The sequence below is a fragment of the Falco rusticolus genome, chromosome 6 (genome assembly GCF_015220075.1).
Source record: "Falco rusticolus isolate bFalRus1 chromosome 6, bFalRus1.pri, whole genome shotgun sequence".
Classification (NCBI taxonomy): domain Eukaryota; kingdom Metazoa; phylum Chordata; class Aves; order Falconiformes; family Falconidae; genus Falco; species Falco rusticolus.
Window position 1 is genome coordinate 19,382,142 of NC_051192.1, and position 15,657 is coordinate 19,397,798.

General features: G+C 44.2%; 1 protein-coding gene across 5 annotated transcripts in view; it reads right to left on the reverse strand.

Annotated features, from left to right (window-relative positions):
- KIF13B (kinesin family member 13B) overlaps positions 1–1,672 on the reverse strand; it is a 133,161-nt gene extending 131,489 nt beyond the window's left edge. For all 5 annotated transcript variants that reach the window (XM_037391370.1, XM_037391368.1, XM_037391369.1 and 2 more), the window contains exon 1: positions 1,536–1,672. In XM_037391370.1, coding sequence (XP_037247267.1) covers positions 1,536–1,590 — 55 coding nt within the window. In that variant the 5' untranslated portion in view covers positions 1,591–1,672. The remainder of the gene's footprint in view (positions 1–1,535) is intronic.
- Between the last annotated feature and the right edge of the window lie 13,985 nt (positions 1,673–15,657).

Genomic DNA, 15,657 nt, shown 5'->3' on the forward strand with positions numbered 1-15,657 from the left:
GTGACCTGTTCTGAGCAGCTAGTTGGACTAGAGACCTCCAGAGGTCCCCTCCAACATGAATTATTGTGTAATCCCAGGCGTAAAGAGCACTACACAGTCAGAAGATGTCTGGGTCACAGCCAAGGAAATGACCTATGACAGGAAAAGGACATGAGCAAGAGGAAAGCCCATGTCTATCACTGAAACGAAGCACCACTTTCCAGCTCTTTTCCATCCCACCTCCCATCAGCTCCTCCACACTGTCACTCAATCTCCTCCAATCAATTCTGCACAAGGATGGGTCTCTCCTCAGTTTTGAGAATTGCTACCTGAAACTTAACAAAAAGCAGATTTTGGTCAAAATATGCCCAGTTGCTCTAACCTACCAGACTGTAAGGCTATCAACTCCATCTCCTCTGTTTTGGATGTGGAACTTGAGAGCTCTTGTGAACTCAGTTTGATGTTCCCCTGCTTCTATTTTAAAAGGTATGGAAATACTGTATTCAATACTTTAACCTTTTATTTTCTTATTTACTGAAAGGAATGAGTTATTTTGTTTCTGATCATGTAGAAGATAAAGGGCTCCCCCGCTCCCTTTTTTGCTTCAGCTATTAACCTGACTTCATTTGATTCCCTTTCCCCAAAAGGAATTATTGGCATACTTCTGTGAGAATATGGGGAAAAGAACCCACCCTACATGGTTCTTGGAATTTTGCCTTCTTCATCTTCCCATTCCTTGGCTAAAGTTGCCTTTTCATACTTGCTTCCTCATCATCTAGAGCAAGTTTTTCTAATTAAAACAAGGTCTGATTAACATAACCCTTAGGCAAGTTTCGGGGGGGGGAACGAACCCCCATCACAATACAACAACAACAAAACCTCTTGTCAATCCATGCTTCCTCTTCTATGTTCCCTTGTTTGTTTTTGTTTCTTTTGTCCTTACAGTGCCCTGTCATCTGGTTAACTCTGTCCCACTCAATCACCGAGGGGAAAGAAGAAGGGTTACAGAGCTGAGGGCTGAATGAGCACAGAGGGAGATACAGAAAGAGGGGCATTTTCCCCCCAAACCCCAGAAAGCAGGGAGGAGGAAAAGCTCTCGCAGCAGGGACAGGGCACAGCCCGGCTGTTAAGCAGGTGCAAAAGGTGTGGAAAGGGGTGTACCCCAGGGGAAAGGGAAAAAAAAATCCCAAAAGCAAAAAAAGCGCCATAAAACAGGGCGAGTTTAGGAAAAGAAGATGTCAGGAGAGGGGAGTGAAGAGGGCTGCTTTATGAGACCAGCTCGGCTTCACCCACAAAACTACCTGTACCTACACATGCGTGCGTAATAAATAAATAAATAAATAAATAAACACATACGCCCCCCTACCGACACATACACCTATAAACACGCCCCCGCGCCGGGACACACACACCTATGCACCCACACCTGCCCCCACAGACGCCCGTGGGGACAGACACCCCCCGGCCTCCCGCCCCGCTCTGCCCCTCAGGCCGCTCCCCTCAGGCACACCGCCGGGGACGGGGGGCGCCGAGGGACGCAGGGAGGAAGGTCTCACCTCGCCGGTTCATGGGGCGGACGCGCACCGCCACCTTCACTTTGGAGTCCCCCATCCCGTCACTCCAACCTCCCCGGCTCCCTCGTCCCTCCTCGGCTTCCGTCTACGGAGGGACACCCGGCGGCGCGGGGAGGAGCGCGGAGCGGGGCGGGGGGCAGACCGGGGGCGGGGGGAGGGAGGCACCGTGCGTGACCAACGTCCGGCCGGACTACAGCTCCCAGCGTGCAGCGCGGCGCCCAGCCGGGACCAAGGCAGCGTGGCGCGCTGCACGCTGGGACGTGTAGTCCCGCCCGCCTCCACGGCCTAGCGGGACGCGTTGCATGCTGGGATATGTAGTCCTTTAGGCTAGAGGGGTTTCGTGAGGGGATGAGCCCCAAATGGCGTTTGCTGGGCGTGTTGTACAACAGGGCTCTGAACGGGGTGGGGAAGGGGGTCTCGGGGTCACCCCAGGTCCCACCACTCATCCCCTGGGTGGCTGTGGGTGAACCCCATCACGCCTCAGTCCCCCCCTGTGCCTCAGGCCATTTTTAGGGGAACACAGCGATATTTTGCGTGACAGCAGTGTCACCGCTGAGACTTAAACACCTCACCACAAGAGTTACTCTGGCAGCAAAAAACAGTGTGGCGGTGCTTTGCTGGTCTGTGGAGTTTCTGCCCACTAGAAATCGCTTTGAAGATCACCGTCACATGAAAGATCATGAACCGTAACCCGACACACAGACCGTGGTTTTAGATGATGACTGGGTCTGGCTTCATGGAGCAGCCTCGGAGACTGTCCGCAGGCTGTTATCAACGGGCCTGGTGCTGGTGGGAGCGAAGGTGGCTCTCTGAACGAGTTCAACAGTAATAACCAGGGACAGTTTGAACAATATTGCAATTTATCCCCATTAGACGGCTCAACTGCTCAGATGCAGCTACTGATTGCAAAGACCGAGAACGAAACTGTAGTGCAAAGGTACAAAAAAGACCAACCCAAACCCCTTATTTAAATGGTCACAGTTGAAAACCCTTGCAGCTGCTATTTTAGTTCAAAACAAGGATTCTCTCTGTGTTATTTTGACAGGCTAGATTTTAACAAGAAGAAGAGGGAAAAAACCAAATTCAGAATTGTAATCCTTTGGCCTTTCAGAATGGAACGATGACAGAAATAAATAAATAAATAAATAAATAAATAAATAACACATTTCCAAGTGGATGTAAGATAAGATTTCAGAAGGTAGCACTTCTTGCCCAGAAGAATTGCACTCAATATCTCAATATCATTTCATGCCTGCCTGACCTGAAGACTATCTTGTCAAGGCAGAGAGAAAACAAACATTAAGTTGGCATTCAATTAACAGTGGGATTAATGTCCATGTTTTTAAGAGCATCCCAAGTGAGCATGATGGTTAAGAAGATGCCTTGAAGTTGAAAAAAAATTCAATAACAGAAGTTGAGAAAAAAAAATCAATAACAGAAGGTCAGACCAAACAGGGTGGCAAAAGCTTGAAACAAAAAATGGAGTTTTTGTCCATAGCAGTGGAAAGCACCGGCTCGCCGGCACGCCTTGCTCACGGTTCAGCCCCACAGCCCCATGCTGCTGAGGGTTTCTTGTCAGGAGAGGGGAACGTCCCGCTTTCAGCCTGCACAGTTGGTTCCTGCACTTGTGAACTTGAGGCTCCGATTACAGGATGAAACCCGGCTTTGAACTTCTTGTGGTATTTTCCAGCTGGGGCCTCAACAAACCGCACCAACGTTTTCTGAAACTGAGTACTTCGCAATGGGGATAAATATAATCCCTGCTTTGCAGCTGGGCACGATGAGCAGCAAGTGGAGAGTAGGCTTTTTTTTACGTCAGGTTAAGTCACCTGGAATCTGATTTAAATAAATGTGACAAAACCCACCAGATGTGCATACTGCTGAGCATCGCACATGTCACCCACATCCAGTCCTTCCTCCTACATCTTCTCCTCTGGTATTAGTTATCATTGGTCTTTCTGTTATATGTAAAATTAAACAGTAAGTCTTTTGGGGAAAGGATTGCCTACCACCATCTTATTAGAAAGAGATGCCGGTGCATTTTAATTGCCACATACATGGGCAATAACAAATGTAAGAATACAAATCTTGCAAGCTTTGCTCCAGTTTTCTACTTGGAATGAAGAATTTATTTTGAATTCTGAAAAATCACCCTTTTAGCTTTCCTTCATTTCTAATTACCAAAGAGAAACCAGACTGACCTATAACCATTGTTACTTTCTGCAAACTTCTTCAAAGATGGGGACATCTCTATTGCTCAAAGAACCATCCTCAGCTTTGACATGGGGTTTTATCAGGGCTCTGGGAAGGCATGTGGGAGCAGTAACTTCTCATGGCTCTCTGCAGTCCTGCTCCTGGACTTTCCCCTTATGCAAGCCCCTGCCTCCTGCAATGAATTACAGTACTGCAACTTCCCTTGCACTGGCACAAGCTACCTCAGTGTAATTACCCCACTGTGAATTCCTCGACAAGCCCTTTCCCTGGCTCAGTGTTTCACAATCTGTGGGAAGCATCTCCCTGGAGGGGCACAGCTTGGAGGGAGGATATTGTTTCCATTCACAGCACTGGAACATGCTAATTACGCTGAGAGGAAAGGCGTGGGGGTGGGGTGGGGGGTGTGAGGGGGTGCAGCTTTCACTTGGAAGGGACAGGCTGAGCAAATAGTTTGTGAAACGCCAACTTAACCCCATCTTGTAGAGAATTGTCTCCAGCTCTTTCCCCCCTTCCTATCCCCCCTTCCTAGTTACTGTAATGAGGGACTGACTTCCCAGATTAGCTCTGGCTATTTAAATGCTAATTTAATTAATAAAACATCCGGGGGGTGGGGGAGTGGGGGGCATTACTTGTCCCTCCCATTCATTTATCGAGTTTCTGAATGCAACACTGTTTTCATCAGGTTGAAGAGCCACAGTTATTGCTGTACCCACCTGGTCATAGCAGGGATTAAAGCAGTGATGTGATGGAGGGAAAAACAGGTCCTTCTTCTCAATTTTTTAATAACAAACTAAATTTGATTGATTTTTGTTTAGAAGTAACGAAATCAAAACGATTTTGTGTGTCCTGCATAACTGTGATGCCTGGGGTATGTGTATCACCAAGCTGCAATGGCTTTTGTTTTTATCTAGATGAAGGTATGAAGGGTTTAGATCTCAGATCATCTAGATAGAATTGTATCTCAGTGCAACGCAGAAAACATAACAGTCTTTCAGTTGTCTCTTCTTCCAAACCAGAACAAGCAACAAATCAAGCGTATTTTAAATCCATTTTATTCATTTGTTAGACTGTGTATCAAAAAAGGCACATCAATTATGCATTTGCTGTAGACCTAGTTTCTGCCCATAAATCATTCAGGTGTTGGAAAACTAAAACAAAGGATCTTACTGGTCTTTAGTCAGTGGTATGCAAACTCTTAAGTATCACTGGGGTCCACTTCTGCAAGAAGCTGAGCACCACTGGGACAGAGACTGGGATGCATTCAGGGCATCCAGAAGCAGTTCAGCATCTTCAGTGATCAGGTCCTCAGCACAAAAGTATTTGGCGAAACATTTAAAAAATAAGACCTGTTGCCTTGTACATTTTTCATAGATTTCTGTTTTATCCAGTTCCTGGGGTAATGAGTTTTATTCTTATATGCTAATTTTGTCTTCAGTTTTATCTTGCTTTTAAGTCTGAAGATATGAAGATATAAATGTAGTAGAAATTTCTAGGCACTTATGGGCAAAAATAGAAGACAAGTTTGTTATAAATGTCTTTCAGCTATAATCAAGAAAGAAAGCACCAAGGGAAATCAGTATTAAGAACAGGTCAAAAAAACCTGGATAAAGCAGAAAATCAATTTCTCCAAATCAGTTGTGTCAAAATTCTGCTTGTTATCAAAATTTTATTTTATTTTTCTTTTAAAGGAATTGCTGAAGTATCTCATGGAACACACGGTACTAATGCGCAGGTTCAGGAGATTCATGTTATTTTAGCAAAGCACTTTCTGTGCTCTATTATTTTAATACAAACTTTGTAAAATCAAAGGACTGATAGTTTTGCTGATGTTGGGATAGACTTCTAAAGGTATTTGACTGTGGCCTCCTGCCCTCACCATGAACAATATCCCCAGGCAAATAGATGAACCCTTGAAGTCTTGCAGTACTAGATTATAACAGAGTAAAACCTGAAACCAACTTTTTGTAGACAGCCCACACTTTTTTAAAGTTATTCCAAAGTTCAAAGTTCTAGTCATAGATTTTGTGGCATTATAGGACAGAATACTGTTTCCTATATTACTCAGAGGGAATCCCAAATCGATAGCCAGGCTCTGATCTCTCCATAAATCCCTAATGTGTCCTGTTTATGGCAGTGAAATTTCTTATAGCTACGCTTTGGCTGGTGTGCTTCTCCCGTACAGTGGGATTTCAATATAAATTCATATCTCTGGCAGCAATGCAGGGCCAGGTAATATTAGCAATTTATGTGCTGGTAGGATGAGGCCCCCAATGAGAATTTTCTCATTGACAAAAAAATGTATTATTCTTATCAGCTGTTCAGTTTGCTGATACAACATCATTCAAAGGAACTGGTTTTACCAGCCGGGTTGCATTTTATTTGAGCGGTTCTCTCCTCAGATAAAGATTTGACATTGGATTTCATTTGTTTGAAAATAAAAGAGATTTTCTGCCTTAGGAGAAAATGGAGAATCTCTAGAGAACTTCAAAAATACAAAATTAGCAGGAAAGTATGTTTAGCAGTTGCAAGACAAGCTCATAGTCTTAGAAAAGCAAAAAAACCCCAACACAATGGCAATCACTGATACTCTGAAGAATGCATATAGAGAGAGTTGTGTAATGTTTGCAGCATTTATCTCCTAGTACCTTTGAGATACACAATCGGTGAGAGCTGAACTGCCTTGACTTCAAAGGCTGGATCATGTTATTCTTGCTCCACTTCTGCAGAAGAGATGCCTGCAAAAGTCATGTTTTTTGCTTTTCCACCCATTTATACTTTCTCTTTTCTTCACCTTCCTTCTCTCCAGAAGCTGTACAGCTTCAAGACATGTCCTAGTGATGCAGAACCGCCAGACACTGGCCGAGCGCCTAATCCGAATCCGTATCTAAATTTGCCAGATGCATTTACGCTACTACTAATAAAATTTAATGTGTTTTGCCTATGTTTAGCAAATAGCGCTGCAGGCTAAAATGCCAGCTCCAGATACCCCCAGATTTAATGAGTTGGTGATTTGATATTGGAACGTGGGAAATTGTGATAAATGAGGATGATTCTGTCACTGCTGGGAGCTGCAGAATTTACTGATGAGAGTTAGAACAGCTACCAGAAATTCCTTTCTGAGTCTATAGACAAGAGTGACACCCGGTGGCTAACGAGCTAAACGAAATCAGGTCTAATTGTAATGTTCCCCTTTCCTGTCCTTATTTACTGATTTTCTCCTGCTGCTTTTAAAGAAAGAGCTGGGGACAGGGAAGTACTTCTACCCCCTCACAGCATGAGCACCCATCACCTGGTGGCACTGATTCCCCTGGACCAGCTCTTTGGGGTGAAACTGGGAGAGCAAAGCGATGCTGGCAACCCTCTCATGGCTCCTAAAATGCTGTGGCCAAGCATGGAGGCACAGATGTTGTCTTGTCACCCTGAATTTGGGCAGAGGATTTCCACTGATCCTGCTGCAACCCTTATGTGGCCCTTCCCAGAGTTTGTCTAGGCTTGGGGCTTGTGCTCATTAGGACATGAGATGGGCTTTCTTTTCACCATGTTTCCTCTATAATGGCAACAAACTCATTAGCACAGGCTATCAGAGAGAGGCAAATACTAGGGGGCTCCTTTTTTGCTTTGTGCCTGCTAGGTATTGCTTATCAGACACTAAATATTGCACGACAAAAGGTATGAAATGATATTTTTGATGACTACTGTGGATATAACCCTAATACTTGCAGTTAAGTCATTACTGATGGATGTTATGAATGTTTAACTACCTCAAGGAAAGTGTTAGAAAAAGTAAACTAGTAATCTTTGGTGGAAAATATACTTTATTTGGACTTTAATTTGGCCTTACTAAACGTTAAAATGGAAATGCCCAGGTAATTATATCACTCACTGAGCTGTAACTTTAATAAATGTCAAGTGTTGGCAGCGTACTGCTAAAAGCTGGTGTCAAGGGCCTCCACTGGAAATGTGCCCATTGAACAAACAAATCAGTTTGGCTCCTAAATCAAAAGTCCCCATGGTATTTCTGTCTGGGTGAGCCTTGATACTAGCCGTTCCCTAAGGTATCTACCCCCATCTCAATGGATTATGTAGAGAGAGCTCAGGCTGGCGTCTGGGTCTAAGCATTTCGGTTCAACTTAGAGGGAAAAGGAAGCCCAGCTCTGATACTTGGACCTTGCTGCTGGCTGTGCTTCCAGACCTCCACTTCACTGGTGCTGCTGATACCCGGATTTAGGAGCTTGCTGGTGCTGTTTTTAATTGAAAACAGGGAGCAGAGGAGGATTGTTGCAGTGACAGGTCAATGTACTCTGGTCTCTCATTCGTGGATGGCTGCAAAAGTAAGAAAACACAAAAATATTTTCTCTTAAAATTTGAGAATGTCTCTCCTGAATGAGAATAACTAGGATGGGAAGGAGCATATTTTTTGTGTCAATAGTTTTTCTGAGTTTTCAAAAAGGCAGGAACCACGTTATCATGAGCAAAGGCATGGAGGAGAGGTTGTTGCACAGCATGAAGCCATCACAGCCAGAGAAGCCAGGGGTGGTGCGTAGCTGCCAGAAGGACCAAGCCAGCTCTTCCACAGCCCCTCAGCTCAAAGGCCGTCTCTTTGCAGAGACATCCGTCTTGTGCAGCGTTGCTTGTACAGCATATGGCCTATCGCTTGCCTGGAGGAGATGTCTTTTAAGAGGCTCTTCCATAGCCAAACAGCTTCACAGCTACAATATTGCTCCTACTATTCAGCAAATATTGGATAAAAACATTGCATCTAAACAAAGCGGCTCCAGAATGAAAATGTCCTCCAGGTTCTTCTATGACAGACTTTTTCTTCTTAACCATTCCCTTCTCTGCCTCCATCTCTCTTTTCCCTTCATGAAGTGTTGTTACTGGTGAAAATGTAGCAACACATGAGTTTTCAGAAGCTTTATCTCAGAAATACACAGCCCTAAGGTCATACAGAGATGTTTGCTCAGATTCAGTACAGAACCTCAGTTCTCTGAGTTTTCTGGTTTTTTCTCTCCCTTGTGAAATTAAAATAATGAAAAGCCAAATAAAGGCATCAAAATGTAAAGCACCAGGAAGAATCAACCAGTTAACAAGTCCTAAGGCTGATACAGATGTTTCATGACAGTTGTGTTTGGGAACTCCCATCAAAATGATGTGCTCAGGGCTTTGCCAGATGCAGTCAACCTTCACTGCCTCAAATTATTTGAGTTCTCATGTAATGTTAAACATTTCACTGTCTGTGCTCTCAGTGTTGTCACTGCTAGGCTACGGTCAAATAATGAATGGTCAGTATTAAAAAAAATGAGGGAAAGCTGTCTTGCTTACCAAGAGGTTAGTGGGATCTTTTCCCACTGCCTTCCATGTGAGGTCTTCTGCTTACAGCTTTGCACATCCCTTTCTTCACTGGTTTTCGACTGCTCTGCTGCCCTTACTCTCTCTCCCCATAAGTCATCTGAGTTCATGGGTGATGATGTACACATACTTGAGGGCAGTACTTGGATTAAAATAGACACCTACAAGTTGAATTTTCGCATGAATTAGCCTAACAAATTAACCTGCACAAAGGAGCACACTTTCATTAGTTCACAGTAGAACCAGAAATACCGGAGTGGTTGCTTCTAGACTTGCCAGGGCACACCTGGATTTATCCCATATCTGAATTTGCCTTTAGTGATACATCCTAGAGCCAGGAGAGACCACTGAACTCTCCAACCCCTCTGCTCTACATAAACCTTGAATTTACACATTGATTTATTCCCTAAATCTTCAGTCCTTTCCATAACTAAAGATACTGGTGCTTTATCTCCAGTTTGAGTCAGTTTTGATTTTCCTTCTCGTCTTCAGATCATTCTGCTCTCATGATCTAAACTGTATTTTAAATAGATGAGATCGTTTGCTTCCCTCTCCATGTTTTTTTTCTGCAGGGGTGCTCTGAAACTTGCTGAAGGCTTGGATAAGAACTGGAGAGCACCTTTCTCACTTCAGCTCCAAAAAATATAGCATCCAACTGACATTAGTTATCTACCCTGTCTTTGAAGTTGGGAGAGAGAAAGAGAAAAGTACCTGGAAGAAAGATTTCCTTTCCTAAAATAGGTGTCAAAGATACATGGGATAAATTACCAGCTGGTGCTGGTCTGTCTCTGGGGGGGATAGAGAGGGTTGAGCTGCCTAGTGAAGACTTAGATGACCTAACATAGTTTGGTAAAGGGAAACAAGTCCCACTCCAAACAACCTGGTGGCCCTTTTCTATGTGTAGGTTTGAAGATCTGCAATGTTCTCCACTGCCATCTTCCCAAGTGTTGCAGAAATCAGTGGAGCTGCTTTGCCCCTACCCTGGCAGCACTGATAGAAGGAAAGCAATTCTTCCCTGTAAGGGCGGCGAGGCGCTGGCCCAGGCTGCCCAGAGCAGCTGTGGGTGCCCCATCCCTGGCAGTGCTCAAGGCCAGGCTGGACGGGGCTGGGGGCAGCCTGGGCTGGTGGAAGGGGTCCCCGCCCGCGGCGCGGGGTGGGACTGGGTGGTCTTTAAGGTCCCTTCCAACCTAAACCATTCCATGATTCTATGATGAACAAAGGAGCGTGTAGCTCTGGGAACAGGTTGGTCCTGCTTCTCAGACACGCTCAATGCAACGCCCCAGACATTTTACAGCAACCGTCAGCACACGGCACTTCAGGAAGTCATCCTGGCCCTTCTTCTTCATGCACTGATGTTCTCAGGCAGAAGGGGGAGCCCATACATTGTTTTTTGTGTGCAATCATCTCAAAATAGTGATGCGAAGTCATCAGATCAGTAGTTTTCTTCGAACATGAGAGGTTCTGCTTAGCTGATGTTATAGACACATCCAACTAGGGGAAGGCAAGCTTGTATAGCCCAGATTACTGTTATCTATTCCTTTGCAACAATGAGAAATCAGGGAAGATTTGAATTCTAAACAACTTTATCATTTGTCATCATGTCAGTTCAAATGCTAGAAAACAGAATTTAATTAAGAATTCATTAAACAAACAAAAATGCAGAGGGAAAACAGGCCCTTTAGAAATAGAATAAGTCATAGCTGCATGACATTTATTTTTGCTAATTTACTTACACACCCACTGGGAAACCAAGTAAGTCATCTGTACAGTACTGCTATGGTTATTTGTATAGAACCAGTATGTCAGATGTTTCCTAAGGATGCACATGAATGTTAAACTGTTAAACAAGCTTTGAGATTTTGTAGGGTGCTTCCATCAGGATGAGCAACTAGATAAAGGCACTGTGTAGGGCTTTTTATCACTGCCCAAACTCCCTTCAGATTCTTTCTCAGTGCAGAAGCTCCCAGGTATGCCACTGTCACGTCCTTCAGTCACAGCTCCTTCTCCACCCTATAACCAACATTTTGTTCATGCATGTGCATCCAGGGAAACCCATAAGTCCATTTTAGCTCTGAGGACCTCTACAGTTCATCCCCTGGGACAGGTTTCTTATTACTTTTCCTCAAAAAAAATTTTTGATTGCGCTTTCTGATGAGTTTGAAAGCAAGTAGGTTCTTTTACTCATGGTTTTAACACCATCTGTGCTGTCCTTTAGTAGTGTTATCCACCTGCTGGCTGCCATTAAAAATTTTGAGAATGACAAAAGCAAAGATTTTGGCCCTAAAACTTGCGACTGCATGAAATCACATAAGCTCAGGCACCTTATAAAATAAGTACAAGTGTTTTTTCCCCCACCTGGTTAACTGATGCTATGTTGGATTCTGTATACACCATGGAGTTTTACTAAGCTTAGATAGATTTGTTAGTCAGAACTATGGTTTTATCCCATTCTCCTGGCTGTGCGAATAAAACTGCATAGATGCACAGATGCAGTTACACCATTAAAGCAGTCCTTTTACTTATGCAGCTCCTTGTGTTCAAGGAACTGGCTAATGAACATCTAATACGTGTTAGGCTAACCTGGACTGGAAGCGCTCACGCAATCAGTTTGGTATTTCTGAATTTCCATGAGCTCCAAAGGAGGTGAACTTCATTCCAGTTTCCTCTCGAGCGGGCTTTCAGGCTCAGACTGTGTCCAAGTCTCATCTGCCCTTGCCAAAGGGATCTTTTAAGAGTGATTATTTGGTCCCTGTAAGGAAGAAGCCTGGCCTATTCTTCCTGCCTGATGTCCTCACAAGGAGAGAGCCAACCGAGAATCATACCCACGGGCTGCTCTGAAGACAGTGTGCAGCTCAGAGGGTCCTGGTTTGCTCTGCCCCCTTCAATGGACAGGACAAGCAGGAGTTCACAGCAGCATGGACACAGTCAAAACCCCCAGAGGGGGAACGTCCAAGCAAGAATCTTGTCTTTTCCAGAGGGAAAATGGTGCTTCTGAAATGGGTGATAAGCAAAAATGTTGCCACTATAAAAAAAAAATAAAATTATAGGTCTGAGGAATTGGATTTGTTTCATAGCTTCCATTTAAATGAAGACCAGGTTGTACTGCAGAAATGCAACCCGAATGTACATCTGGAAAAAGTGAAACCCCTAAGAGAGATCAACTCTGTGTCAGAAATTAGGTTCATGATAAGGGTTTTGAGACTGTGAAATTAATATGCAGGTTTGGAGGGTTAAAGGAATCTGAGGTCATAGTGGGAGCTGGAGCTGAAAATCTCAACTAAAAGCTAGTAGGTGATTCCTTAAAACTAGAAATGAGAACCTGGAGAATACAGAATATAATCAGCCCAAGAATCCAAACTGAATTCTTATTACATAAGACCTGGATGCTGGGGTATAAATTAACTTTTATTTGAAACTGTAGTGCAAGCATTGCCAAGAAAAAACTCATCCTGGTGAACAGGGACAGGTGTCAGACTATATGCTAGAGAAATCCTTCCTAGTGTTGGTGTTTCTGCACCTGATGTAAAGATAAACTTGCAAAGATAAACTGCGAATTGTTTCAGGAAATGGTGTATCTCTTCAAAGGCTGAAAATCTTGTTGCACTGATAGGGATAATATGCAGAGGAAGCAGGACTCAGGGAAATAGAAAGCAAAAAATATGAATAGAATGCAGCCCAACAAGTAAGTGTAGAAAGAGCAAAGCAAAGGAAAAATTTTGAAAAGAAAAATACCACAAATAAAAATTTAGGATAGAAAAATTTAGTATAGAGGAGCTCCATTAAACAGCGAGACTGTGGTCCTGAAAAGTATGCTGGTTAGTGGCTTGATGGAAAGGAAAACAAATTTTCCCATAAGACTTAATGTAATTGAAATGCACGGGGACGTTATCCTGCAGCTTAAAATCATTCCCACCCAAAACCCATCCCTGAACAAAGGCACAAGATGATAGTGTCAGTGTGATGCTTAAATAATGTGATATTGAATTACTTAAAATGTACTGCAAACAACTGTGTCTTTGCAGGTATTTTACTGCAAACAAATATAATACTACAAGAAAATTGTATTTACCAAATTTGGTGGCAGGAGGGTAAAGGACAGAAAAATAGTCTAATGAAAGCTGTTGGCAGAGCAGGGTATCAAATGATTGACAGTGAATCTGCAAAACATTGGGTAAAGTGATGGAGAGTAGGGTATTACTGTGCTATTAAAAAGCTTCCTCTTTCAGGAGAAATTTGAAAAATTGTAGCACAGAAAAAAAACAAGAAAGAGCAGAGGTTTATGTTGTGAAGGTAAATATATTTAAGAAATCTGTAGGCTTTTGGTCTGAAGTGGCATAAGTTTATTTGCATATGCTGTTAGAAAACGCACGTTAGTTCTGGATTAGAAGCACAGATGCTGAAGATTCACATAAACATTGTGAAAAAAAAATTAGAAAGTGTACTGTGAGAGGACTGCATGGTTTAAAGCCTTTGCAGCTTTAGAATGATGTATATATGATGTTAAAATGTAGGTAAAAAGAGCAGTAGTAGCCCATAGAGAAGTTGCTTCTCACTCTGGCAAGGAGTTTATCCCTAGACAAGGGTAGATCTCTTACATTCCAGGAATGACTGTCCTGGAGCAGGCTGGAGGTCCATCTAGCCCAGGATCCTGCCTCCAAGCATGGTGGTAACTGGTGTCTAGGGAAGAGCAGAAGAACACAGTGCCTGCATACGATCCTGCTTCCCAGGCTGGAGATGATTTCCATGTACAGACTTCAGTGTGTAGGGAAAGTGAGACACCTTCTTCATGGCAGGGAAGAAGGGGTGGATTTTCAGTACTCACACAAAAGTGGAAAAACCCAGGCTATGGAGGACTCGGAGGAGCAGACAACATTCACGGTTGAGCATTTCCTTGGACATGGAGACAGGCATGTTTTTAACTGTTCAGGTTGCATTGAAAGTTTTCTCCAGCCTGTGTCCTGAGAGCACTTGCAACAGGAGGTTATGCAGCACAGTTCTATAGGACTAACTTTAGAAAGTTTAGATTTGTGTTAGCTGGACAGTTTTAGAGACTTGGTTTTTAGAGTGGCTGTAAGTGACTTAGTAGATTCCCTCTCAGATGTGCTTGTTTATCTGGGATAAACAATGCTCTGGCACTGGAACTGCCAGCATTGCTTCCCAGCCAGGACTCTCCACCTGGAGCTCCGCTTCCTTCCCTGTTACACTGCTCCTGGGGGTGTTCCAGGACCTAATTTCTTGCCTGACCTTGGATTGCACCCTCATGGCATATGTGTCCCAGAGCTGGTGTGCTGGGGACCAGCTGGGTAGCTGAGCTCCCATGCTGGAGCATCACTGGATGCAGGTGCTGAAGCAGAGCAGCACGTTTCCTCACGGGCTTTTGGGCATCAGGTCATCCTGCAAGACTGGCTGCAGTGTCAGGAGCCTTTTGGGAGCAAGGTCTTAGATGCTCTGGGGGAAGCTGGTGTATGGTTCCACAAACAACAGTGGCACTGGTGCTCCTGTTCTTCCCAACCCCTTGGGTAGACAGCACTGCCCCTATGCCAGCCCCGCTCCTACATTCCCTCTTGAGCGCTAAGAAGTTGCTAAGCAACCTCAATCCATCTAGCAACCAGCATCATCACCACCACAAGGATACTGTGGCGTGGATGCTTGGGTACCATTTTGTCCTGCATCAGCTATTGCACCTGCAAAAGCCCCATCCTTCCTTCCCTCAAAGCCAAAAGCAACCCCAGGATTGTCCACAACTTTGTGGAAACACACTGGTGTTCAAGATAGAAGATGGACAGACCTCACCTTTATACGATACACCTCTGCTTTGGCTCACAGTGGGTCATTTGGGGATGGTGTGGATTTTCATCAGCATGAGCAATATGGGGCATTTGTAGGTCCAGCTCTCTGCTGGCACTCAGGTGTTGCATGATCATAGAATCATAGAATAGTTTGAGTTGGAAGGAACCTTTAAAGACATCTAGTCCAACCCCCCTTCAGGGATACTTTCCACCAGACCAGGCTGCTCAGAAGCCCGTCCAACCTAGCCTTGAATGTTTCCAGGGATGGGGCATCTCCCACCTCTCTGGGCAGCCTGTGCCAGTGTTTCATGACCTTCATGGTAAAAAATGGCTTCCTTTTTAGTCTGAATCTCCCTTCTTTTAGTTTAAAACCATTAAGTCGTGCTATCACTATAGGCAGGCCCTGCTGAAAAGTTTGTCCCCATCTTTCTTATGAGTCATGTGAAGTGATGGAGAGTGCATGGGGCAGGCCAGTCAGGGACAGGGTGGGTGCTAGAGAAGGGAGCACCTTGGTTGGTTGCCTGCAAAGCTTCCAGCGTGGGTGATTCTCATGGGCAGAGAGACCTCAGGAGTGACTTAGCTGAGATGTTAGTAAGGTCCATCATATGCCCATTCAGCTTTAGCATCCCAAAGATGTGGTTGACCTTACTTGTTTTTCTATAGAAAGTAAAAAGCTTGACTACAGGGATGTAGTCATAGATATTTATGGCAGCTTGCTTTAAAACTAGAAAATTGTTACTGTGTTTCTCTGT